General features: G+C 40.1%; 1 protein-coding gene across 9 annotated transcripts in view; it reads left to right on the top strand.

Annotated features, from left to right (window-relative positions):
• The window catches only part of LOC106087670 (kinase D-interacting substrate of 220 kDa), a 158233-nt gene that overhangs the window by 43569 nt on the left and 88615 nt on the right, over window positions 1-26049 (top strand). For 2 of the 9 annotated variants that reach the window (XM_059368430.1, XM_013252795.2), the window contains exon 2: window positions 11103-11957. The exons of 6 other annotated variants lie outside the window; for them this stretch is intronic. In XM_059368430.1, coding sequence (XP_059224413.1) covers window positions 11295-11957 — 663 coding nt within the window. In that variant the 5' untranslated portion in view covers window positions 11103-11294. Of the gene's footprint in view, window positions 1-10793; window positions 10811-11102; window positions 11958-26049 lie in introns of those variants that run through there. One more of the 9 variants, XM_059368435.1, reaches the window with a different exon arrangement.

Here is a 26049-nt window from a genome sequence, read left to right as displayed (position 1 = left end):
AATTGCTGCACAGGTGTATGTGAAAACAAAAGCAAAGTGAAAACGGTGTGCAACTGGAGTGTCATTTAAAAAGGGAAAACTTCTCGACCTAAAACTAAAAATTATGAAATGGAAAAGAAGAAAATATAAAATAATTACGAAAAAAAGGAAAACGTAAAATAATCCAGAAACTAGCATAAAAGAAGAAAACATTTCAGTAACACGTATCAAATTTATCTGTTTCTAGTTTAAGCTTCCACAAATTTTGTTGAAAGTGCACATTCTAATACAGTCAAAGCATTGTTTTGTATAGACACCTTCCACTGTAGTCTTATCCTGCAAGTCTCCTAAGTAGAGTTATGAAAGCTCTTTGCGAATATGAATTCGCTCACACGCTTCTGAGTGTCTGCGCACAATTCGGTAAGGAGCGTAGAACCACTTAGGCAACTGGCTCAACCTGCGATCAACCACCAATCCATTTCTATTCTAACAGGTCCTGTAAGACAGTCAGAAATGCTTCCGGGCTCTTGTGGCATCATATTAAAAAGTATTTTTGGATCTATCAATTCAGACTAGTGCTCGTAGTAGTCAGATCCTTAAAAGACCGAAAATGGTACCCTTCATCAGATTTAGGTTAGGTTAGATTGAAAAGAGGGTGCAGATATTAATCTGACCCTTGTCACTATAGACATACACCTAAGCCAGTAATCGAGTTGTTGTGCGCTTTTAAAACTAAAAAGTAACCTCGAAAAAGAAAATTGTATGTAAGAAATTCCGTGCTACTTACAAAATCCTTAATTGTTTTCCATACTACTGCCCTATGTTGGTTCATGTCTGGTATCGTGTCCCCACACCTAAGTACCGGTGTCTGATAGCCGGGAAAGCCGGGCAATGACATAGGAAATTCTCTAACGTCTCATCATCTTTCTCCCATCATCTTATCATCACTCCTATGAGTGGTGTGGCGATAAAATGCCCCCTATGGCGTGCCCTGTGTCACTTTCTCTCTTATATTTACGTCATGAGACCAACAATTGATCCATTTGTTTCTTAGCATATGGTTTATTCAGTCTCTAAGGACGTAAAACCATAAGAAACCGTCCCTGTTCCCACAAACCTTCCTGTTCCCACAAATCGTCCCTGTTCCCACAAACCGTCCCTGTTCCCACAAACCGTCCCTGTTCTAAGAAACCGTTCCTGTTCCTAGGAACCATTCCTGTTCCTAGGAACCATTCCTGTTCCTAGGAACCATTCCTGTTCCTAGGAACCATTCCTGTTCCTAGGAACCATTCCTGTTCCTAGGAACCATCCCTGTGCCTGTGTTTTAAGAAACCGTCCCTGTTCCAAGAGCCTTCTCTGATCCAAGAAATCGTCCCTGTTTCAAAGAACGTCTCCTATTCCAAGGAACCGTTCCTGTTCCAAGGAACCGTTCCTGTTCCAAGGAACCGTTCCTGTTCCAAGGAACCGTTCCTGTTCCAAGGAACCGTTCCTGTTCCAAGGAACCGTTCCTGTTCCAAGGAACCGTTCCTGTTCCAAGGAACCGTTCCTGTTCCAAGGAACCGTTCCTGTTCCAAGGAACCGTTCCTGTTCCAAGGAATCGTTCCTGTTCCAAGGAACCGTTCCTGTTCCAAGGAACCGTTCCTGTTCCAAGGAACCGTTCCTGTTCCAAGGAACCGTTCCTGTTCCAAGGAACCGTTCCTGTTCCAAGGAACCGTTCCTGTTCCAAGGAACCGTTCCTGTTCCAAGGAACCGTTCCTGTTCCAAGGAACCGTTCCTGTTCCAAGGAACCGTTCCTGTTCCAAGGAACCGTTCCTGTTCCAAGGAACCGTTCCTGTTCCAAGGAACCGTCCCCGTTCTAAGAAACCGTTCCTGTTCCTAGGAACCGTCCCTGTTTCAAGGAACCATTCCTGTACCAAGGAACCACCCTTGTTCCTAGGAACCATCCTTGTTCCTAGGAACCATCCCTGTTACTAGGAACCATCCCTGTTACTAGGAACCATGTCTGTTCCTAGGAACCATCTCTGTTTCTAGGAACCATCCCTGTTCCTATGAACCATCCCTGTTCCTATGAACCATCCCTGTTCCTATGAACCATCCCTGTTCCTAGGAACCATCCCTGTTCCTAGGAACCATCCCTGTTCCTAGGAACCATCCCTGTTCCTAGGAACCATCCCTGTTCCTAGGAACCATCCCTGTTCCTAGGAACCATCCCTGTTCCTAGGAAACACTCCTGTTCCTAGGAACCATCCCTGTTCCTAGTAACCATCCCTGTGCCTAGGAAACGTGCCTGTTTTAAGGAAACGTCCTGTTACTAGGAACCATCTTTGTTCCTAGGAACCACCTCTTTGCCAGGAACCATCACTGGTCCTAGGTACCATCTTTTAAACTATTTGCGAGAATCAACCCTTTGCCAGGAACCATCCCTGCCCCCAGTTATTATATTTGTTCGTAGGAACCATTCCTGTTTCCACGAACAATCCATGTTCCCAAAAACCACACCTGGTTTCACGGAGTCATCCCTGATCCTCTAAAGCCTTCCTTTCAAAGAATATTCCATTTGGGTAAGAACACTCCCTGTTTCAAAGAATATTTCATGTTCCTAAGAACAGTCCCTGTCATGGAGAATATTCCATATTTCTAAGAATAGTTCCTGTTTCTAGAGACCATCCCTGCTTCTAGGAATCATGTCTGTTACTAGAAAACATCCGAGGTTCCCGACACGACCCTGTTCCTAGGAGCCGTGTATGTAACTGTATCGAACCTATTCCTATGAAATATCTCTGTCTCCAAGAAGAAACAACCCTGTTTCTAAAACTCATGTCTGTTCGAACAAGACGTCCCTTTTACCAAGAACTGTCCCTGTTGGTAGGAGTCGTCGTTGTGCCTAGAAACCATCCCTGGTTCATAAATTTGACCCTGTTTTATGAAGATTGCCTTTTCTTGAAATTGCTCTTGTTCCTAAAAACTGTTTATGTTCATAGGTACAATCCATTTACGAAGGGCCCGTTATAGTTCCTAGCTGTTTCCACCAACCGCCAGCATTTATAACAATCTTCTCTAAAACTACCCGGTCATTGTTTAATAACTGTTTCTAGAAAAAAATAATCCGTTCTTTCCTATTTGCCTTACCTATTTCTGCTTCTATTGATCTTCCTATTTAGAAGCACATTCTTTCCTACGAGCCGTCTGTTTTTTCCAGCTGTTGCCTTTCCTAAAACAGGCTACTTGCAATGCCAGTTACCTTTTAACAATTGTACTTGTCCTTAAGAACCACCGCTGTTTTTATTAACCGTCCCCGTACCTAATAAACCATCTCTGTTCTTAAGAATCAACTCTGCTTTAAAGAACCATCCCTGTTTCTAAGAACGGTCCCTGCTTGAAAGACCCATACCAATGTCAATGTCTTTGCTTTGTTACTGCTTTCAGAGTTCCGTCTCTGTTCCCTGAATTTTATGTTGTTTCTAAGTACCGACCATCGAAAAACCCTCACTCTGTAGTCGTCGTTGCTTTAATAAAAAAACTGTCTCTGTTGTGACTTTGATAAATGCCAATAATAGCAATAAGCATTAGACGAACCTATGTATTTTAAGATCTTCTATCATGGCTTGAACGGCACTTGATGTCTGAACCTTTGTATGAAGTCCCTTCCCTGCCATGACTGACAGTCTGGAGATGTTACACTTTCAATTAGCCGTAACAGTTATAAAATCACGTTGGCATACAATTACATTCAAATCAATTAAATTGTTACGCAACCAAATCTATTAAACCAAATACAAATTCAGCAATAGTTGAAATTGCAAATGCCAAAGAAACATATCGCATGTGACACTCATCATCCATTAATCCGTCATTGCATATTCAACGCAGACGCAACGTAACGCATCGATTGCTTTGATTAGTTCTGCTGTCGTCTGTTTTTGAGAAGTGTGGTGGACATTCTGATAAGATAGATGGATGAATGAATGAATGGATGCCAGTGTGCATTGTTTATCAAAAATGTATACAACAACAATAACAACAACTCAATTGTTATCAATTAATAAAACAAAGATGACAACCAACACATCATGGTATTGTTGTCACAGTAGCACTTCCAATAGTAAACAATTCAAAAAACGTAGTGCTTGTCGTAGCGCCAAAAGTTATTACTGCGTAATGATTGATTTGTGCGCTCTCTCTCTCTCATCTGTATAGAAAATTAAAATTTTTAACATGTGCCACCAACGTCCAACTAACACAAGGGAGAATCATCTTTTGCCGCTTAGTCTATATCCCGTACTCTATGAAATTCTTTTAGCAATGCAGAATAATCACGATTTCAGATTAAATATATATTTTTTAGGAGCAGCAGACAAGTTCTGAAAATTTTTCTGTTTGTGAGTTTATTTTTTGCGTAACGTTGATGGAATAATTTATTGTTGGCATACGCAACATTTGTAGCTGAATTTTGTAATTCTACGACTTTTGTATTGACTTAATGTTTAATGGCATGGTCAAGCCTATGTTGAATATTGATTGTTTTTTCTCATTTCTTTCTTTGCGACAAACACTTTCAGTCACGTTTGATTTTTTTAATGCTTTAATTGCTGTGTCTATGGCTAATGGCAAAGAATGTGGATAATTCTAAAGCCCACAGTGGTATGTCTTTTAAAAAACAATGTTATAAATTGTAGCTATAGGGGAAGGTTGAACAAAAAATTCGCTCAAATAAGACCTCTTAGGTTAGACGAAGATGACAAGGAGGCTGAAATTGTCTCGCTACCACACTCAGAGTATTTTGTTAGTAAAAAAAAGGCAGAAGCCTTTGAATTTTTATACCCAGCATGATAGGATAGGGGGTATATTTATTTAGCCATTCCGTTTGCAACACAACGAAATATCAATATCCGACCCTTTCTTTAATTGGCTATGACAGAATATAGCCGAACGTAGAATAGCGTTCCAAGCGCCTCGATCTTCTGCGCTCATTCTAAAATCTCTGACACCAAGTTTCGAGGTGTCCCCACAACTTGATCTTTCCATCGGGATTTTGGTCTTTCCGGTTTGCGTGTACCACCGTGTTTGCCTTCAAAAGACTTCTTTGCTGGAGCTTCTTCATCCATTCTGACAACATGACCTAGCCAACGCAGCCGTTGTATTTTGATGCGTGTAACTATGCTAGCATCGTCATACAGCCCATACAGCTCGTGGTTCATACGTCGCCTATATGTCCGTCCCTACAAAGTATATATATTTCGGATCGTCGTAAAATTCTTAGACTCTTTGCAAGAATACAGGCTCTGCGTCTCCCATTCCCCGTACCCTTGAGTAGTTAAAATCCGGGAATTCTTAGTGCACGAACCATTCCACTGCATGGTTCCTGGATACACGTCAAATCCTCCTGCTATCGGAAGGGTCTTCAGTGCTGCCGCAGCGTTCTTAAAATGATGGAGATTTATCTGCAGAAACCGGACCGTACTGAGGATTCAGAATTTCCACCACTGTTGCGTAAGCTTCGTCTTCTGAGTCCGCCAATCTTACATTTTTGCAAGATTCGTTCGATCTTGCCATGGTGAGTGTCCTTACGCAACCAGGGAAGTTAGAAAGCAGTGAAACCACTCTTTCTCCTCCAAACGGATGACCCACCCAAACAGGGCTTGTCGGTCCCGTCGCGACGTTTTCCCCTCCTGTTTTGATCGTAGCAGGGGTTTTTTCAGTCTCCTGAAATTCGCCAGATTGGAGGCCACCATAACGCAGAGTTTAGCATATTCGCCTATGACGCTGAACGCCTGGGTTCAAACCCTGGCAAGACCATCAGAAAAAATTTTCAGCGGTGGTTTTTACCCCTCCTAATGCTGGCGACATTGTGAGGTACTTTGCCATGTAAAACTTCTCTACAAAGAGGTGTCGCCTTGCGGCACGCCGTTAGGTCTTGGCTATAAAAAGGAAGCCCCTTATCATTGAGCTTAAAATCGACCCGCACTCATTTATATGTGAGAAGTTTGCCCCGTTCCTTAGTGGAATGTGCATGGGCAAAATATAAGTATATGCAATTCGCCAGATTACGAGATGATGATTACGAGTTGATAGTTTCTCAGACAAGTGTTCAGCAACAACTGCTGAGTCGTCTCCTAATTCTCCCAACCCCACCGCTTTAAATTGTTCAATCCGTACGATACAACTACTTGAGACTTGTTGAGGTTTGCGCAACAACCGGAGTTTAGTATGAATACTCCATGTCTCCAATTGCCATCAGCCTTATACAGTCCTCCAGTCGCTGGTTGAAAGATTGGGATTACAGTCCCTTTGTTTGCCAATTATGGATTTAGGATCTGAGGCAATCCTTGGTATCCATGAGTGTGCCATTAGTCGAAAAGATTTATCTTCCTTCTTGACTTGATCTAGTGGTGCGACTGGTCAGACATCACCCATCTTTTCTAGGGCGCAAAGATACATATCCCCGAGAGCAAACTTGAGCAGGCAATTCCGCAAGGATGTCGAAGTTACAGATGACAGACAATCCCACTTCAATTGTTCCTAAGTGCAGCACTGTTCTTCACCTTTGACGACGTCTACCATCAACAAGCTGTCCTTAGCGACATTACCAAAGGTTCTTGGACCCATATTACTATTGTTTGCCCTATTTCTTCTAGGCATGGGATGCCCTCCTGGTGACCGCAGCCTTTTGGCTGACTGCGGTGCCGTTTCCGAGTCAACACGTGTAGCTTTTGGGGTAGACTGTGCAACAAATCGCCGAGTCCAATAAGGGAGCCTGTCTCCTTATCGGTGAGAGTTTTAGGATCATTCGCACTAAGCTTCCCAATAAACCTGAGAGCGATGCGCCTTTTGTTATTCCAACCTCTTAAAGAGCGTATTTGTTTGCCAAAGGCTAGTTTAGCCTGGCGTAGCCGCTCCTCAGTCGTGGTCTCAGTGGTAGCCTACATGCTACGGCCTGATACCACCACAGCAGCTATTGGGTCTTTGAAGTCTCGAGCTCTCGATCTGGGGGTCAAGTCTCAGGGGGGCAACCCGACACAAAAAACAGGGCATATAGAATGATCGTTTTTTTTTAAGTAAAATTCAAATCGGATATGCAAATTTGCTGCCAAGCCTCAGGGACCCCCGTCCAAAAGAGTATTCCGGGCAATGTGGAGCTCAAATGTAGGGTATTTGTGAGTAGAATACGAATATGATATGATATCAACATTTAGCACCAAATTTAATGTGGGTCACCCTAACCCCAAACACACATCACTACCAAAAACTCCCCATAACAAATAAGTAGTTCTATTGGGATACGAGATAATAATGAAAATGCAAATTTTTATCATCAGCAAGTAAAATCGTGCTAAGTTCGCCCGGGCCAAATTTTACCTACCCTCCACCATGGATCTCATTTGTCAAGTTTTTTGAATGACTTTTTCAAATATATCTGGGCTACATCAAGTTATTGACCGATATAAACTGTACTTGTATGGCTGTAAGAAGACAAAGCAAAATACCACCTTCAAAATTTCATGCAAATCGAGTAATAAATGCGGGGGTCTTAAAGAGCGTATTTGTTTGCCAAAGGCTAGTTTAGCCTGGCGTAGCCGCTCCTCAGTCGTGGTCTCAGTGGTAGCCTACATGCTACGGCCTGATACCACCACAGCAGCTATTGGGTCTTTGAAGTCTCGAGCTCTCGATCTGGGGGTCAAGTCTCAGGGGGGCAACCCGACACAAAAAACAGGGCATATAGAATGATCGTTTTTTTTTAAGTAAAATTCAAATCGGATATGCAAATTTGCTGCCAAGCCTCAGGGACCCCCGTCCAAAAGAGTATTCCGGGCAATGTGGAGCTCAAATGTAGGGTATTTGTGAGTAGAATACGAATATGATATGATATCAACATTTAGCACCAAATTTAATGTGGGTCACCCTAACCCCAAACACACATCACTACCAAAAACTCCCCATAACAAATAAGTAGTTCTATTGGGATACGAGATAATAATGAAAATGCAAATTTTTATCATCAGCAAGTAAAATCGTGCTAAGTTCGCCCGGGCCAAATTTTACCTACCCTCCACCATGGATCTCATTTGTCAAGTTTTTTGAATGACTTTTTCAAATATATCTGGGCTACATCAAGTTATTGACCGATATAAACTGTACTTGTATGGCTGTAAGAAGACAAAGCAAAATACCACCTTCAAAATTTCATGCAAATCGAGTAATAAATGCGCCCTCCAGAGACGCAGATAGTCAACCTGGAGATCGGTCCGTATGACAGCTATATTAGGTCATGACCCGATTTAGACCATACTTGGCACAGTTGTTGGAAGTCTACTGAAACTGAAAACCATGTTTGCAAAATTTCGGCCAAATCGGATAAGAATTGCGCCCTCTAGGGGCTCAAGAAGTCAAATCGGGAGAACGGTTCATACGGCAGCTATTGGGTTGCCCAAAAAGTAATTGCGGATTTTTCATATAGTCGGCGTTGACAAATTTTTTCACAGCTTGTGACTCTGTAATTGCATTCTTTCTTCTTTCAGTTATCAGCTGTAACTTTTAGCTTGCTTTAGAAAAAAAGTGTAAAAAAAGTATATTTGATTAAAGTTCATTCTAAGTCTTATTAAAAATGCATTTACTTTCTTTTAAAAAATCCGCAATTACTTTTTGGGCAACCCAATATATAACGCCATGAACTGATTTGGACCATACTTAGCACAGTTCTTGGAAGTCATACCAAAACGATGTGTGCAAAATTTCAGCCAAAGCGAATAAGAATTGCGCCCTCTAGAGGCTCAAGAAGTCTAATCGGGAGATCGTTTCATATGGCAATGATATAACGCTACAAACTAATTTAGACCATACTTAGCACAATTGAGGGAAATCATACCAAAACGATGTGTGCAAAATTTCAGCCATATCGGATGATAATTTCGCCCTCTAGAGGCTCAAGAAGTCTAATCGGGAGATGGGGGTTTATGGCAGCTATATCAGTTTATGAGCCGCAATACCAAAAAATTACGTTCACAATCGTGGTGTTTTGGTACGATTAAGTATGATTCAAATCGGTTCGTAATCTGGTATAGCTGTCATATAAACCGTTCATGGCTCTTGACTTCTTGAGCCAATAGAGCGCCCAATCCTCATACGATTTGGCTGAAATTTTGCATGAGGTGTTTTGTTATGACTTTTAATAACTGTGGTAAGTATGGCGTAAATCGGTACATAACCTTATACAGCTGCCATATAAACCGATCCGGGATCTTGACTTCTTGAGCCTCTAGAGGGCGCAATTGTCATCCGATTTGGCAGAAATTTTGTGCAACGGCTTCTCTCATGATACGTGTCTAATATGGTCTGATTCGATCTATAGCTTGATACAGCTCCCATATAAACCTATCTCCCGATTTTGCTTCTTGTTTTTCTTTTCACAACATTTATTTAGAGACCAACATTTCTAATGAAGACACTTGCACTAACACTAAAACACTGGTTTGGGTTCCCACCACGAGTTGTGGTGGTGGATAGCCGATGAGCGGGGCTGATATGAGGTGGGTTACGGCTATCTTAATCGGCGATGGTGCAGTGGGATGTAAAGTCGCCACGCTGTTGATGATGCGATAACGCTGATGAGGCGGCGCGGGGATGCGCAGCCGATGATGGTAATGCATTAAGGTGAGGATGATGCGTTGACGCTGATGCTGCGCAGTAGTTGTATTACAGCCGATGGCGACCGCAGTGTGAAAACGACCAGCGGCGGGATCAACCAACAATGCCGCAGTTGTTGTATCACCGGTGATGGCGACCGCGGTGTGAAAACGACCAGCGGAGATATCCATTGACGTTTTACTTTCCCCTAGTCACGAGGTTATGAGAGCAGTAGAGTGTTTTCTCAAGCAGGCCCTAATAACCCAAGACCAACAGAAAAGTCTTGGTTGCCGGTGTGTGTATACGCTTGATCACCTCGGTGCTTCTATTTGTAAGTCCTTCACTGGCGAACTGACTCGCGGTGCTACTTGTTCGCCGTTTTCTACCCTGGCGAGGCGCCCACACGGCCATTCACTGTCGACCGTGTTGACGTCGAGCGTCGGCCACTACTGTATTCATTATACCAATTTTCACAATACTATCGAATGGTGCTTCATCGCCTTACAAAGATTTAAGTTCAACAATGCGCTCTTGACGTGATTACCACGTGGAGAGTTGTGAAAGTCGTGGTTGCCAAAAATGATCACTAGTTTTAAATTTTGTCACTTTTTTTGTTCAAATTTATTTTTTCAAGTCACTGTAAACAACACAAATAATGGTCGTACGTCAAAAAATTCTGAGTACGATTATGCTAGAAAATGTCAAACTTTCCAATGGAAATGTCCGATTGCACCTGGCAACACTTGTTATTGTCTAGGGCAGAAACTTGTATAGCAGCCCTCGCATTAATGTATTTATTTTTAGAAGGCCACATTAGGGTGTGCCGAAGCGAAGCACACCGGGTCAACTAGTTGCGCTGTAATTAGATGAGAGGCAATTTGAGCTTTAAAATTCTTTCAATACTTAACAAAAACAAAAAGATTGAATAGACACAGAAAGTTTAAATACTTTGTCATCATATGCAAAATGACTGACGTCTAGGGAAAACTATTGGGTTATTTTATTCAAATAATAATTGCTAGAATAAAAATGGTCTTGAAAACGCTCGTTTCTAGTGAAAAAATAAAGCTATAAATATTTTTAAATTTAATACTTTAAAATAATAAACATTTTATTTTTTTTTATAATTTATTTTATCATATTAAGTATCACCTTATAGTGATTATCTTAAATTTTATTCCTTTTCACACTAGGATAATAAAACATGAACGTAAGTCTATCTTTTAATCACTCTATTCACTTCCCTTATATGGAAATCTCAATCTTGCGATATTTTTGCGCCATAAACCTGGGTGTAAATGCAACACTCATCTCAAAATTCCAAATTCAAGAATTTATATTAAGCATGCCTTAAAATTAATTTATTTTATGTCTTTGCGCTGCCATTTGTCTTAAACCATTATACAAAACTGAAAATGACAAATTTTTAATGTTTAAAACTTGTCTTTTGCCAAAAAAAACTCACTAAAACCAATGCCTTGCCCTCTTTATTTTATAAACAGATGGTACTTTATGACCCACCAGCATCGTCACCAATCTCACCTCTTCTTATTCTTCTTCTGTTAACAAAACAACACCTACTTCACATACTTGGATAGGTTGGCCAAACAAACGACATTCGATTCTACTTCTGCCACTGAAACAGCCAAAGCTTATAACAAAATTTCTTTTTTTTTTTAAATTCATAATCCAAAATGAAGAACGACAATGATGTTGTGACTAATCCCATGGAAGCAAAGGAGCAGTGTGAAAATTTAATACCCACGACATATGGCAGCACATGCGCCACCACCGATCAATCCAAGTCGCCTTCGTTGCATGCGGTCCGTAATGTTGTGACCATAGCCAATGAGAGCTCACGCTACAACTCTCCCACCATCAGTGCTTTGGTGCGTGGTCTACATCAGACGGGCACCCGCGATTTACAGACGCTGCATTTGCCTCTCTTCCAGACAGACGATGAAGAGGAGGAGGAGGACGACGACAACAAAGAGGATAAGAATGGCCTTAAAGTTAAAATCAAGGCATCGGGTAAAAATTCCAAAGAAGCGGAAACAAAAAATGTCACACTGATCCATAAATCTTCGCTGCTCAATTTTCATCTGCATCCACATTCACCGAATAGTTTGTTAGCCTTCACGTCACCAACCAAAAACAACCACCTGCAGGCATCCGAACTCTCACCGCATTCGTCTTTGCCGCGTCTTATTGTTAACATAGAATCTGCTGGGGATAATAACAACAGCGAAATTGGTCGCAAATTGTCCGATTCGTCAGAGGTGCCCACGAGTCCAGGACGTCGTTTCAGCCAGTTCAATTTTAATTTGAGGCGATTTTCACATGCCCATAATGCGACGGTATTTCCCACTTTCTTTCTTTGTTACGTTTGTTCTATTTTCCCCCCCAATACCCTCAAAAACTCACAAAAAAATTTAGTGTCTCACTTTCTTGTAGACTCTTTTCCTCCCCCCCCCCCCCTTTCGCTAACCTTTTTGGCTGTTTGCACTTACAAAGCAATGCTCCCCTTTAACTGCTGGAATGTCTTAACGCCTTTTCTAACAACCTGCCAATGTTTTTGAGAAAAATAAGCGGCTAAACAAATGTTTGAAAAGAAAATTGGTGAATAATTGTTTATCTAAACTTTTTTTTTTAAATATTTTCCACTCAATTTACACATAGCAAAGTTCAGGGAAAGACTTAAAAAAATATTTTATTGCAAAAAAACATTTTTTTTTCCTTTTTTTTTAAGGATTATATAAAAAATCAAAAAAAAAAAAAATATTAGTGAAGAATTTATTTTAAACAAGTAAAAGCATGCTAAGTTCGGCCGGGCCGAATCTTATATACCCTCCACCATGGATCGCATTTGTCGAGTTCTTTTCCCGGCATCTCTTCTTAGGCAAAAAAGGATATAAGAAAAGAGTTGCTCTGCTATTAAAACGATATCAAGATATGGTCCGGTTCGGACCACAATTAAATTATATGTTGGAGACCTGTGTAAAATTTCAGCCAATTCGTATAAGAATTGCGCCCATTGGGGCTCACGAAGTAAAATATAGAGAACGATTTATATGAGATCTGTATCGGGCTATAGACCGATTTAGACCATAATAAACACGTTTGTTGATGGTCATGAGAGGATCCGTCGTACAAAATTTCAGGCATATCGGATAATAACTGCGACCTCTAGGAGTCAAGAAGTCAAGATCCCAGATCGGTTTATATGGCAGCTATATCAGGTTATGAACCGATTTGAACCTTATTTGACACAGTTGCTGAAAGTAAAAATAAAATACGTCAATACGTAAAATACGTAAGTCAAGACCAAAGATCGGTTTATATGGCAGCTATATCAGGTTATGAACCGATTTGAACCATACTTGGCACAGTTGTTGGATATAATAACAAAACACGTCGTGCAAAATTTCATTTCAATCGGATAAGAATTGCGCACTCTAGAGGCTCAAGAAGTCAAGACCCAAGATCGGTTTATATGGCAGCTATATCAGGTTATGGACCAATTTCAACCATACATGGCACAGTTGTTGGATATCATAACAAAACACGCCATGCAAAATTTCATTCTGATCGGATAAGAATTGTGCACTCTAGAGGCTCAAGAAGTCAAGACCCCAGATCGGTTTATATGGCAGCTATATCAGGTTATGAACCGATTTGAACCATACTTGGCACAGTTGTTGGATATCATAACAAAATACGTCGTGCAAAATTTCATCCCAATCGGATAAGAATTGCGCACTCTAGAGGCTCAAGAAGTCAAGACCCAAGATCAGTTTATATGGCAGCTATATCAGGTTATGGACCGATTTGAACCATACTTGGCACAGTTGTTGGATATCATAACAAAACACGTCGTGCGAAATTCCATTTCAATCGGATAAGAATTGCGCCCTCTAGAGGCTCAAGAAGTCAAGACCCAAGATCGGTTTATATGGCAGCTATATCAGGTTATGGACCGATTTCAACCATACTTGGCACAATTGTTGGATATCATAAAAAAACACGCCGTACAAAATTTCATTCGAATCGGATAAGAATTGCGCACTCTAGAGGCTCAAGAAGTCAAGACCCAAGATCGGTTTATATGGCAGCTATATCAAAACATGGACCGATATGGCCCATTTACAATACCAACCGACCTACACTAATAAGAAGTATTTGTGCAAAATTTCAAGCGGCTAGCTTTACTCCTTCCGAAGTTAGCGTGCTTTCGACAGACAGACGGACGGACGGACGGACGGACGGACAGACGGACGGACATGGCTAGATCGACATAAAATGTCACGATGATCAAGAATATATATACTTTATGGGGTCTCAGACGAATATTTCGAGTAGTTACAAACAGAATAACGAAATTAGTATACCCCCCATCTTATGGTGGAGGGTATAAAAATTTTGCATGTTTTTTGGTAACATATTGATATTATGATAACCTTTTTATACCATCCACCATGGGTTGGGGGTATACTAACTTCGCTATTCCGTTTGTAACATCTCATGGGCTCTTGACATTTTAAGTCGATTTTGCCATGTCCGTCCGTCTAACTTTCGAAGGAGTAAAGCAAGTCGCTTGAAATTTTACACAAATACTTCCTATTAGGGTAGATCGGTTGGAATTTTAAATGGGCCATATCGGTCCATATTTAGAAATAGCTCCCATATATACCGATATCCAGATTTTACGTCTTGAGCCTCTAGAGTGCACTATTCTTATCCGATTATGCTAAATTTTGCACAATGACTTTAAATGACCTCCAACTTACGTGCCAAGTATGGTATCCACAACCTGATATAGTTCCCTTATAAATCGACTTCCGATTTTACTTCTTATGGGATATGGCTGAAATTTTGTTTTAATGGATGTACCAAGTATGTTTCAAATCGGCCTAAAATATGACATAGCTCCGATATAAACCGATCTCCCGATCTTTCTTATCTGATTTTACTAAAATATGGCACTTACAAGTGCCAGATATAGTCGGAATCGGTCCATGACCTGATATCTTCTTCTTATATATAAAAATGAATTTGTGTTTGTTTGTTGGTCGGTTTGTTTGTTTGTTCCGTATAGACTCAAAAACGGCTGAACCGATTACCTTGAAATATTCACAGATTGTGTAGGTTGGTCTGGCAGGAAACAAAGGCCATATAATTTTTTGATATCGGGAGGGGGGGGCGGACCCTGGGGGGGCGGACCCTCCCCCTTACCCCAAAAGTAATACCCAAAAATAAAAGTGAACCGATCGGGACAATATGGGACTCAAATGAAAGGTATTCAGGAGCAGACTACGAATTTTGTATTAAAAATTGGGTCCAAGTAACCGGGGGGACGCCTCAACCCCAAAATAAGTTTATTGGACGACCACGACAATATGGGACTCAAATGAAATGTAATCAGGAGTAGATTACGAATATGGTCAGAAAGGATGCAAAGGCTTTATAATTTGTTGATATCGAACGGGGGCGGACCCTTCCCCGTTACCCCAAAAACACCAACCAAAATCAAAAGTGGACCGATCTGGGCAATATGGATATCAAATGAAAGGTATTGAAGAGTACAATACAAATATGGTATTACAAATTGGGTAAAAGTACCCATCGGGCCGCCCTAACCCCAAAACTCCCCCAAACAGACATATTGGACGTTCATGTCAATAGGGGGTTCAAATGAAAGATATGCGGGAGTAGATGGTGAATCTGGCTTACAAAATCAGATCGAAGTGTAGGGGGTCACCCCAACCCCCAAAAACGACCCAATGGGCATGTGATCTATCATGGCTATATGGGACTCTGTTTGTTTGTTTGTTCCGTAGAATCAAACATGGCTGAACCGATTTTCTTAAAATCTTCACAGATTGTGTAGGTTTGTTTGGAATGAAATACAGGCTATAAAATTTTTGGAGATCGGATGGGGGCGGACCTTCCCCCTTACCCCAAAAAAGCCACCCAAAACCAAAAGTGGACCGATAGACACAATATGTATATCAAATGAAGGATATTGGAGACTAGAAAACGAATGTCTTACTAAAATTTTGGTCCAACTACCCAGCGGACCGTCCCAACCCCAAAACTGCCCTAAACAGATATATTCGATGTTCATGTCAATATGAGACACAAATGAAAAGTATTCGGCAGTAGATGGCATAAAAAATAGGTCCAAGCAATGGAAAGTCGCCCCAACCGCCAATATCCCCAAATGGGCATATTAGCCAACCGTGGCTATATGGGACTCAAATGATATTTGGTATTAGATTACGAATAAGACATTTACATTTGCGTTGAAGTCTAGATGGCGCTTTTCCTCCTAAAAATACGTCGAATAGGTTAATTGAGCCATTATGACAATATGGGACTCAAATGAAAGGTATTTGATAGTAGAAAACGAATTTGATATTCAATTTTGGAGCCAAGTGTACCCCCTAAACTGAACTTCATTTGCCACTATGGCACTATGGAGCTCAAATCAACGGTATTTGGCAGAAAAGAACGAATTTGAATTTGCCGGTGGCCGCCCCAACCCACAACACCCTTCAAACGGTTCATATTTACCGGGAGTGAGCACGAAGTTGATATCCATATTGAAGTCGAAAAAGCACTTCTCATTACACTTATTTTCAAAAACCTGCAGTGCATGGCATGTTTCCACGCAAATGTCGCCAGTATTAAGAGGGGATAACCACTGCTTTGAATTTTGTGCGATGGTCTCGCCAGAATTCGAACGCAGGTGTCAGCGTCATGGGCGGACATAGGCTACAGTGGCATGAATTCGATACCCATATTCAGGGCGAAGAGTATCCACCCTAAAAAGCTATTAGAGAGTTAAAAACGGCGCAGCGGAGTGGGCCCGGTTCGGCTAATAGCTCCTATATAAACCGATTTCCCAATTTTACTTCTTGAGCCTCTAGAGGGCGCAATTCTAATCCGATTAAGCTAAACAGTGAAATCTTTAATGCCCTCTAATATATGTGCCAAATATGGTCTGAATCGTTCCATAACCTGATATAGCTCCCATTCAAACCGATCTCCCCATTTTACTTCTTCAGTCCCTCTAGGGCGCAATTCTTATCCGATTTGATTGCACTTTTGCACAATGGGATCTATGGCCCGAATCGGTTTATAACCTAACATAGCTCCAATGGCATAGCAATTCTTATCCATTTTTCTTTGTTTGGCTATAAAGTGATACCGTGCAAAGAACTTGACAAATGCTATACATGGTCATATTCTCTCTCTAGGCGCTCGTAGAAAGAATTTTAGGTCTGCTCGTCCTTGTCTTCCGTCGGGACATGGACACAAATAAGGCTAATGTTGCAGAATTTAGCTTTTATGCAGATTGTGGCTAGCCTCTCATCTATCGGAGTCGGAGTAAAGCTGGAGACAAGGTGTTTCAGTCTCCGACTAACCACAAATCCACAGTCAAATTCATGTCTCGTTTTATGGCAGCTATAGCATAATTCGTCACCATTTGGTGTTTTTGTGACGCCATTCCCGGTCCATCGTACTTCCTGTAAGGCGGTAATATCTGCCTTGTACTTCTCCAATACATTCGCCAGTGCATATACTGCACCTTCTTTATAAACAGTACGGACATTCCAGGTGCAGATCCACAAATCATGGTAATTTTTTCGTTTGCGTGGGTGGTCAACTTTAGATGGTCCGTTTTTTCTATTCTTTTGTTTCTCAGAGTAATTGAAGTTGCTCGAGGGCAGGTTACTATCCCAGTGCCCCGCATGGGTTTTGTGGGATCGCACATGTATCCCTGGGTGTCGCGCTTGCTCCACGATCCGACGCTCGCCTCTAGCCGCCCCTAACCTGGAAACAGACGCTGATGTTGTATATTGGTTATTTGAAGGCGCCAATAACTAGCCTTGCCATCTCGAGTATCATTGGCACTCAGTTGTTAAGTAAGAGTCAGTGCCACCTGACACCTCCCGGAGACCCTCCTCTCAAAATCGTTGACTGCCCACGGTCGCTACTTCGCATAAAAACCAGGGCTGCGGAGTCAACCAGAGTCGAGTTTTTCAGGCCGGAGTCGAAGTCGGAGTCGGACTATTGAGCCGTAGTCGGGGTTTGGTTCGGAGTTGAGCACGCTTGCCGTTACTCCGAACCACTCTCCGACTCCGGGCTAACACTCCGACCCAGGGTCGGAGTCGAGTGCTAGACTCCGAAGCCCTCATAAAAACGAAGCTTTCCACTATCCGCAACCTGTGGACGCGCCCGCTAGCTTTCAGCTAAGCTTTCCGTGATAACGATAGACATCACACAAGTCGAGGCTCAAAGTTCCAGCCTGTGTGGTGCTCATAGTTATATCGGCCCTGTACTGTGGTACAGGGTATTATAACTTAGTGAATTTGTTTGTAACTCCCAAAAGGAAGAGAGATAGACCCATTGATAAGCATACCGATCAACTCAGAATCACTTTCTGATTCGATTTAGCTATGTTCGTCTGTCTGTCTGTCCGTCCGTCTGTCTGTCCGTCTGTCCTTCTATCCATGTTAATTTGTGTACAAAGTACAGGTCGCAGTTGTCATCCGATCGTCTTCAAATTTGGTACAGGCGTGTTTTTCGGCCTAGATCTGGATATAGCTCCCATATATATTGGGTTGCCCAAAAAGTAATTGCGGATTTTTCATATAGTCGGCGTTGACAAATTTTTTTACAGCTTGTGACTCTCTAATTGCACTCTTTCTTCTGTCAGTTATCAACTGTTATTTTTAGCTTGCTTTAGAAAAAAAGTGTAAAAAAAGTATATTTGATTAAAGTTCATTCTAAATTTTATTAAAAAGGCATTTACTTTCTTTTAAAAAATCCGCAATTACTTTTTGGGCAACCCAATATATGTTCGTCCGATTTTCAGTAATAATGCAATAATATGGTAATTTCTAAACCGATTCCTTCCGATTGGAAGGAAGAATATTTTTAACGACTCTCGACATTACTGGGGAATTTCATGGAAACCGGTTCAGATCTGGATATAGCTCCCATATATATGTTCGTCCGAATTTCACTCCTACAGTCACTGCAACCACATTTATTCACCAATCTTGCCAAAATATTGCACAACGCTTTCCTCGACGACTGCCACAGTATCTGAGGAGTTTGCTCAAAATCGGTTCAGATTTAGATATAGCTCCCATATATATGTTCGTCCGATTTAAAGTAATATTGTAATAAAATGGTCTTTTGTTAACCGATTTTCTCGAAATTTGGCAGGATGGATTTTCGCTTGACTCTCAATATTACTGGTGAATTTCATGGAAATCGGTTCAGATTTAGGTATAGGTCTCATATATAAGTTCGTCCGATTTTGAGAAGGCTCTTTATGACTCTCAGTATTACTGGTGAATCTCATGGAAATCGGCCCAGATTTGGATATAGCTGTCATATATGTATATCGCCAGATTTTCACCCCAAGAGCCACTGCAAGCGCATTGTTTGACAAATCTTGCCAAAATTTTGCACAACGCTTTACTCGACGACTACCACATTATCTGAGAAGTTTGCTCGAAATCGGTTCAGAATTAGATATAGCTCCCATATATATGTTCGTCAGATTTTGGGTAATTTGCAATAATGTTGTCATTTGTCAACCGTTGTTTTTACAGTTTGAACATATTTGCTCGCCGAGGTCCATCAAAATTGGTTCAGAATTGGATATAGGTCCCACATTGTACCTATAGGGTAGGTGTAGGGTATTATACAGTCGGCACCGCCCGACTTTTGCCCTTCCTTACTGGTTTTTTAATGATTTTCTATTTATTTGATTGTCTTATCAGTCCCATTAATTATGAAACACAACTGCACTCGCATTTGCTACTTTGGCGAGCTGCTACAGGGGGCCAGCTAAGGCAACCAATATGAACGAAATTGTGTTCCATTATCAACTGCATTGATAAAACGATTAAAATCATTGAAAACGTATCTCTCAGTCGACCCTTATGACTTTAAATAAGCCATGGTTCGAAAAGCAACCTTTTAATCAGCAACCCATACTTATAGCATTTTTATCCTTGAATTTTTGCTATGATTGTGTAACAATTTTTATTGAGTGATTTATCAAAATTTATATCATAAGTCAAGAAGAATTTCCTATCTTAATTGACATTGCCCATAAACAACTATGCTTTGCTTAAAACTTCAAAAAAGCTTTCTTTCTTTCAAGATACAGATTAGATCAATCTATGCTCTAAAACATTTACCATTGTTTACTTAAGATCTTTTCTGAAACCAAAACTGGGTATAACAAACAATTGTCGAACTGTTGTTGTTATTTTTCGCTCTCTTATACATAAATTAATGGATATACAAACATATATACATACAGCGGTCAAAAAAAGTATTCATCATTAGCAAAATTGATAATAAATTCACTTATTTTGGGTAATTGAAGAAAATTTAAAGTAAACAAATAATGCAGTTTTATGCAATAGTTTATTTTTCGTAATATGTTTTAAAATAAATTCAAAAAATAAATTTAATTAGCGCAAAAAATGCAATTTTATATAATAACACCAAAAACAGAACAAAAAAAGTATTCATCATTGATGTGCTATCATCAAAGTCAAATTCAAATATTATTTGGGAATCCCCCTTTTCTGTTTTATTTAGTAAAGGAGGCTTTGCCCTTGACAGCAAATATTTAATTTCATTGAAAATATAGTTTTTGTCAAAATGGGTCGTAAGCAAAACGAGGTTTCTGATGAGGTAAAAGTTTTGATAATAAAACACCACAGGAATGGTTTAACTCAAAAAACTATCAGTGAAATATTAAATAGACCACGATCTACTATACAATCCATCATCAGAAAGTGGACAGAAACGAAAACTGTTGACAATAAACCAAGATCTGGTCGACCAAAAGCACTTTCAGTTGGAGATGTGAGTTGGCTAGTGCGGCAAGTTCAGAAAACTCCGAAGACAAATGCGACCATTCTTCGTAAAAACACTATGGAATATTTAGGGAAGGAAGTTACTACACAAGCAATTCGAAATACACTCAAAAGGCATAGTTACAGAGGAAGAACTGCACGTAAGAAGCCCTTTATAAATAAAATAAACCGAGTGAAAAGGCTAAACTTCGCAAAAATTTATGTAAAACAGCCCGAATCATTTTGGAAAACAGTCATTTTTGCAGACGAGAGCAAGTTTAATCTTTTTGGGTGCGATGGAAAGGTCATAGTGTACAGAAAACCAAATACAGAGCTTGAAGAACGAAACACAGTTGCTACTGTAAAACATGGTGAAGGTGGTTTAATGGTTTGGGGGTGTATGGCGGCTTCAGGAGCGGGAAATCTTGAAATTATTAATGGAGTAATGGATCATAAGTATTACATTGACATTTTAAAGAGGAATTTAAAAGATAGTGCTGTAAAACTTGGGCTTGGTAATAACTTTCAATATTATCAAGATAATGACCCCAAACATTCTGCTTTAAATACCAAGATGTGGATGCTGTATAACTGCCCCAAAGTCATTAAAACTCCTCCTCAAAGTCCCGACTTGAACCCAATTGAACATCTTTGGGAACATCTCGAACGCAAATTGAGAACGCGCAATTTTTCGAGCAAGAGTCAAATGCAACAGGTGATAATGGAGGAATGGACTAATATAGACCAAAATATAACCGCTAAATTAGTCCAATCGATGTCAAACCGTTTAAAAGAAGTTATAAGACGCGGTGGTCGAATAACAAAGTATTAATTTTTTTAAATTATGTTATTTTTTTTTTGTTTTTTTGCAATGATGAATACTTTTTTTGTTTAATTTTTTGTGTTCAGCTGTAAAATGGCCCTTTTTGTTCCAATAAATACTATTTTTTTCTTTAAAAACAATGAAATTGTGTACATATATATCACACAAGCACTACTGCATCATTGGTTTAATATGTTTTTATTCCAATTGTCTTTTGTAGACTTATTAAAAAAAAAAACATTGAATGATGAATACTTTTTTTGACCGCTGTACATGTAATTTGTTGCACATATATACTGCACATGAACTATACTGCCATAACGACATAATAATGGCGATCTCGATGGTGATGATGTTGCATCAACATGCCCATCTCCTTCGCTACTCTTTTCTGTTTTTATGACCATTGTTGATTGCTGCATGGACTTTTTGTTGTTGTTGTTGTTTTGTTTTAAGTTATAAAAATAGCCAATTGTGGCTATTAACCTTCTTTCATTCTTCTTTCCTTCTTGGGGTTTTTCAATTCTTGTTTTTTTTATTTGTTCTGATTCTGCACCAAAGATCTTCTTGGGTTACATTTTTCAAGACATACAACAACAACAGACTTCTCTAATAGTTCTGAGTCCAGAGGGCATTTAGCATCTATTTTATGCTGTACACTGAAAAAAATTAAGCATTGCATGACCTTTATGTGTTTTTGTGAGAATTTTTTTTTTACATTTTTAATGTTGTTAGACTTTAGTGATATTGAATCAAATATAAACCAAATTGATGGATGTACATATTTAATTGAGACATATTATGTCCAGAAATTTCAATCTTCGGCGACACTTAGGTTAGGTTGAAAAGAGGGTGCAGATATTAATCCGCTCCATGCCACTATGGATATACACCTAAGCAAGTAATCGGCTTGTTGTGCGCCCTAAATAAAAAAAGTGACATCGAAAAAGAAAATCTAAGTTAGGAATTCAATGCTAATTACAAAATTCTTAATTATCTTCCATGCCACTCTCCTAAGTTGGTTCATGTCTGGTATAGTGTCGCCACCTAAGTGCCGGTATCTGTTAGACGCGGAAGCCGGGCAATGACAAAGGAAATGCTCCAAAGTTTCATCATCTTCCCCGCATACCCTAAATATGTTATCACCGATTTTATATAAGTGAGCTCGTTTTCCTATGTGTCCCATCATGATAACAATAGCTATACGGACCACCTTCTTACTTCCTTTCAATAATAGCCTCGACTTCTCACGACCTGGATCCCCCCATAGAATTTTCGCCGTCCTACCTACCGTTTCGCTGTTCCACAGTGTTGCATGCGCATTCGGTGCCCACGCCCTTAACTAACTAACTGCGTCGACGCGAAAGGCTTCGAATTAACCGGCAAATCAATGAAAAGGAGCCCCCTTTTTATAGCCCATTCCGAACGGTGTGCCGGAGTAAGCCACCTCTTTGGGGAGAAATTTTTACATGGCATATCACCTCACAAATGCCGCCAGCCTTAGGAGTGTATGACCACCGCTGAAAATGTTTTTTCTGATGTTCTCGCCAGGATTCGATTCGTTCAGCGTCATAGGCTGACATGATATCCTCTACTCTACGGTGGTCTCCATTTGGATATAGCTCCCTTATAAACCCATCTTCCGAACTCTTGAGCCCCTGGCAGCCGCAACTTTTGTCCGATTTGGCTGAAATTTTGAACGGAAAGTTTTGTTATGACTTCTCATTTCTCTTCTTGAGCCTCTGAAAGCTGTAATTGCTGTCCGATTATGACTTCCAACAACTGTGCCAAGTACAGTCTAAATCGGTCAATAACCTGATAAAGCTCCCATATAAATCTATTTCCCGATTTGACTTCTTGATCCTATGGAAGCCGCAGCTGTTACACAATTGAGCTGAAGTTTTCCCTGAAGTGTACCAAGTACGGTCCAAATTAATGTCAATAACCTGAAATAATCACCATATAAGCCGATCTCTCGATTTGATTTTTGAGCCCCTGAAAGCTGCAATTGTTATCCGATTTGACCCGGGTGTTTTTCGTGCCAAGTATGGTCGAAATTGGTTAATAACCTGATGTAGTTTCCATATAATCCGATCTCCGCATAAGTCTTCTACGGCCCCCAGACTTCAATTTGTGCTGATTTTTATATCCACCACCGAAGGACGAGGGTATATTCATTTTGTCATTCCATTTGCAACACATCGAAATATTCAGACCATTTAGCCATGTCCGTCTGTCTGACCGTCTATCCATCTGTCTGTTTTAATCACGTTACAGTCTTTAAAATTTTAGATATTGAGCTGAAACTTTGCACAGATTCCTTTTTTTTTCCATAGGCATATTAAGTTCGAAGATGGGCTATATTGGACTATATCTTGATATAGGCCCCATATAGACCGATCCACCGATTTGAGGTCTTAGACCCATTAAAGCCACATTCATTATCCGATTTTGCTGAAATTTGAAACAGTGGGTTGTGTTAGACCACTCGACATCCTTCTTCAATTTGGCCCTGATCAGTCCAGATTTGGATATAGCTGCCAAACAGACCGATCTCTCGATGTAAGCTCTTGAGCCCATAAAAGGCGCATTTATTGTCTGATTTTGCGGAAATTTAGGATAGTGAGTTGTGTTTGGCTCTTCGACATCTTTCTTCAATTTGGCTCGATCGGTCCAGATTTAGATATAGCTGCCATATAGACCGATCTCTCGATTTAGGGTCTTGGATCCATAAAAGGCGCATTAACTGTCTGATTTTGCGGAAATTTTCTAATAATTTTGAACTGTACAGCCATCTCGTGGAGAGATCTGCGACAGTCGAGGCTGGTTTTTGTGTTCAGAAATACGTTCTCCAGGGATTTAATGACTGCCTGGCTGTCTGAGAAGTTATTTATGCCAATCGACGTAATGACATTGTATCTTAGCCATTCCACCACTTCCTTAAGTGTAAGGATCTCTGCTTGATACACACTGCAGTGGTCGGGTAAGTTTTTCGATATAACCAGTTCTAGATCTTTAGAGTACACCCCAAAGCCCACCTGGTCGTTTAGTTTGAAACCATCCGTATAGAAGTCTATGTAACTTCTGTTACCATGGATATCGTAGTTCCAATCGGTTCTATCATGTATGGTGTTACTGGACCTTTTATCAGAAAGCGGCTCAGGTAGGGTGTACTCCACACTGCCTGGAACATCGGATATTGTATCAAGGATAACACAGTGTCCGTAGCCTCCACATGGCCAATGAGAAAGCTCCCTTAACTTCGCGGCAGTGGTGGCTGCAATTTGGGTAGCCACAATGTCCAGAGGCATAATGGCCACAATGTCCAGAGCATTAAATTCAGTGCATCAGATGTGAGTGAAGATAAATTCCGAATTTAACTAGTGGAGACACAAACCACTGACTTAACAGTCCTCTGTTACTGCCATTAGCAGAGCACTGTTAAGGAACTTTGTAGGCAATTAATTAATAAAAAAAAAAGGATTTGTTCATAAAAAGGAAATTTCAAAACACAAAAAACCAAAAAATGATCTAAGAAATAATAAGGTGATCCAACATTAAAATTTAGTTCCCTCAATAACCGCAAGACGTACTAACAAGATAAAGAAGATTGTAAAATTGATTGATCCACTGTGCACAAATGGAAAATAGTAAGGCGATGAGACCGGTCTCCAATGAGAGCTAGGGAAGCCTAGTTTCTTATACATATGCACATATTTTCCAAATAATCGTCTAACTATCGAATTTTTCAAAAAAACTTGAAAAAATCGCTACAAGACCTCAAAAATCTATTTTGCGTGAACCACTGTGCAAAAATGGAAAAAGTTGATACTTTGAAACCGGTGTCAAACGACAGCTTATGAAGTCTAGTTTCTAATCCAAAAGGGCCTATATTCCAAATCATCGTCTAACTATCGAATTTTTGAGAAAAACTTGAAAAAAAATCGCTACAAGACCTCAAAAATCTATTTTGTGTGAACCACTGTGCAAAAATGGAAAAAGTTGATACTTTGAAACCGGTGTCAAACTTCAGCTTATGAAGTCTAGTTTCTAATCCAAAAGGGCCTATATTCCAAATAATCGTCTAACTATCGAATTTTTCAAAAAAACTTGAAAAAATTCGCTACAAGACCTCAAAAATCTATTTTGCGTGAACCACTGTGCAAAAATGGAAAAAGTTGATACTTTGAAACCGGTGTCAAACTACAGCTTATGAAGTCTAGTTTCTATTCCAAAAGGGCCTATATTCCAAATAATCGTCTAACTATCGAATTTTTCAAAAAAACTTGAAAAAATTCGCTACAAGACTTGAAAAATCTATTTTGCGTCAACCACTGTGCAAAAATGGAAAAAGTTGATACTTTGAAACCGGTGTCAAACGACAGCTTATGAAGTCTAGTTTCTAATCCAAAAGGGCCTATATTCCAAATCATCGTCTAACTATCGAATTTTTGAGAAAAACTTGAAAAAAATCGCTACAAGACCTCAAAAATCTATTTTGTGTGAACCACTGTGCAAAAATGGAAAAAGTTGATACTTTGAAACCGGTGTCAAACGACAGCTTATGAAGTCTAGTTTCTAATCCAAAAGGGCCTATATTCCAAATCATCGTCTAACTATCGAATTTTTGAGAAAAACTTGAAAAAAATCACTACAAGACCTCAAAAATCTATTTTGTGTGAACCACTGTGCAAAAATGGAAAAAGTTGATACTTTGAAACCGGTGTCAAACGA

This window comes from Stomoxys calcitrans, chromosome 5, assembly GCF_963082655.1.
Source record: "Stomoxys calcitrans chromosome 5, idStoCalc2.1, whole genome shotgun sequence".
NCBI lineage: Eukaryota > Metazoa > Arthropoda > Insecta > Diptera > Muscidae > Stomoxys > Stomoxys calcitrans.
This window is presented reverse-complemented; position numbering and strand designations above follow the sequence as displayed.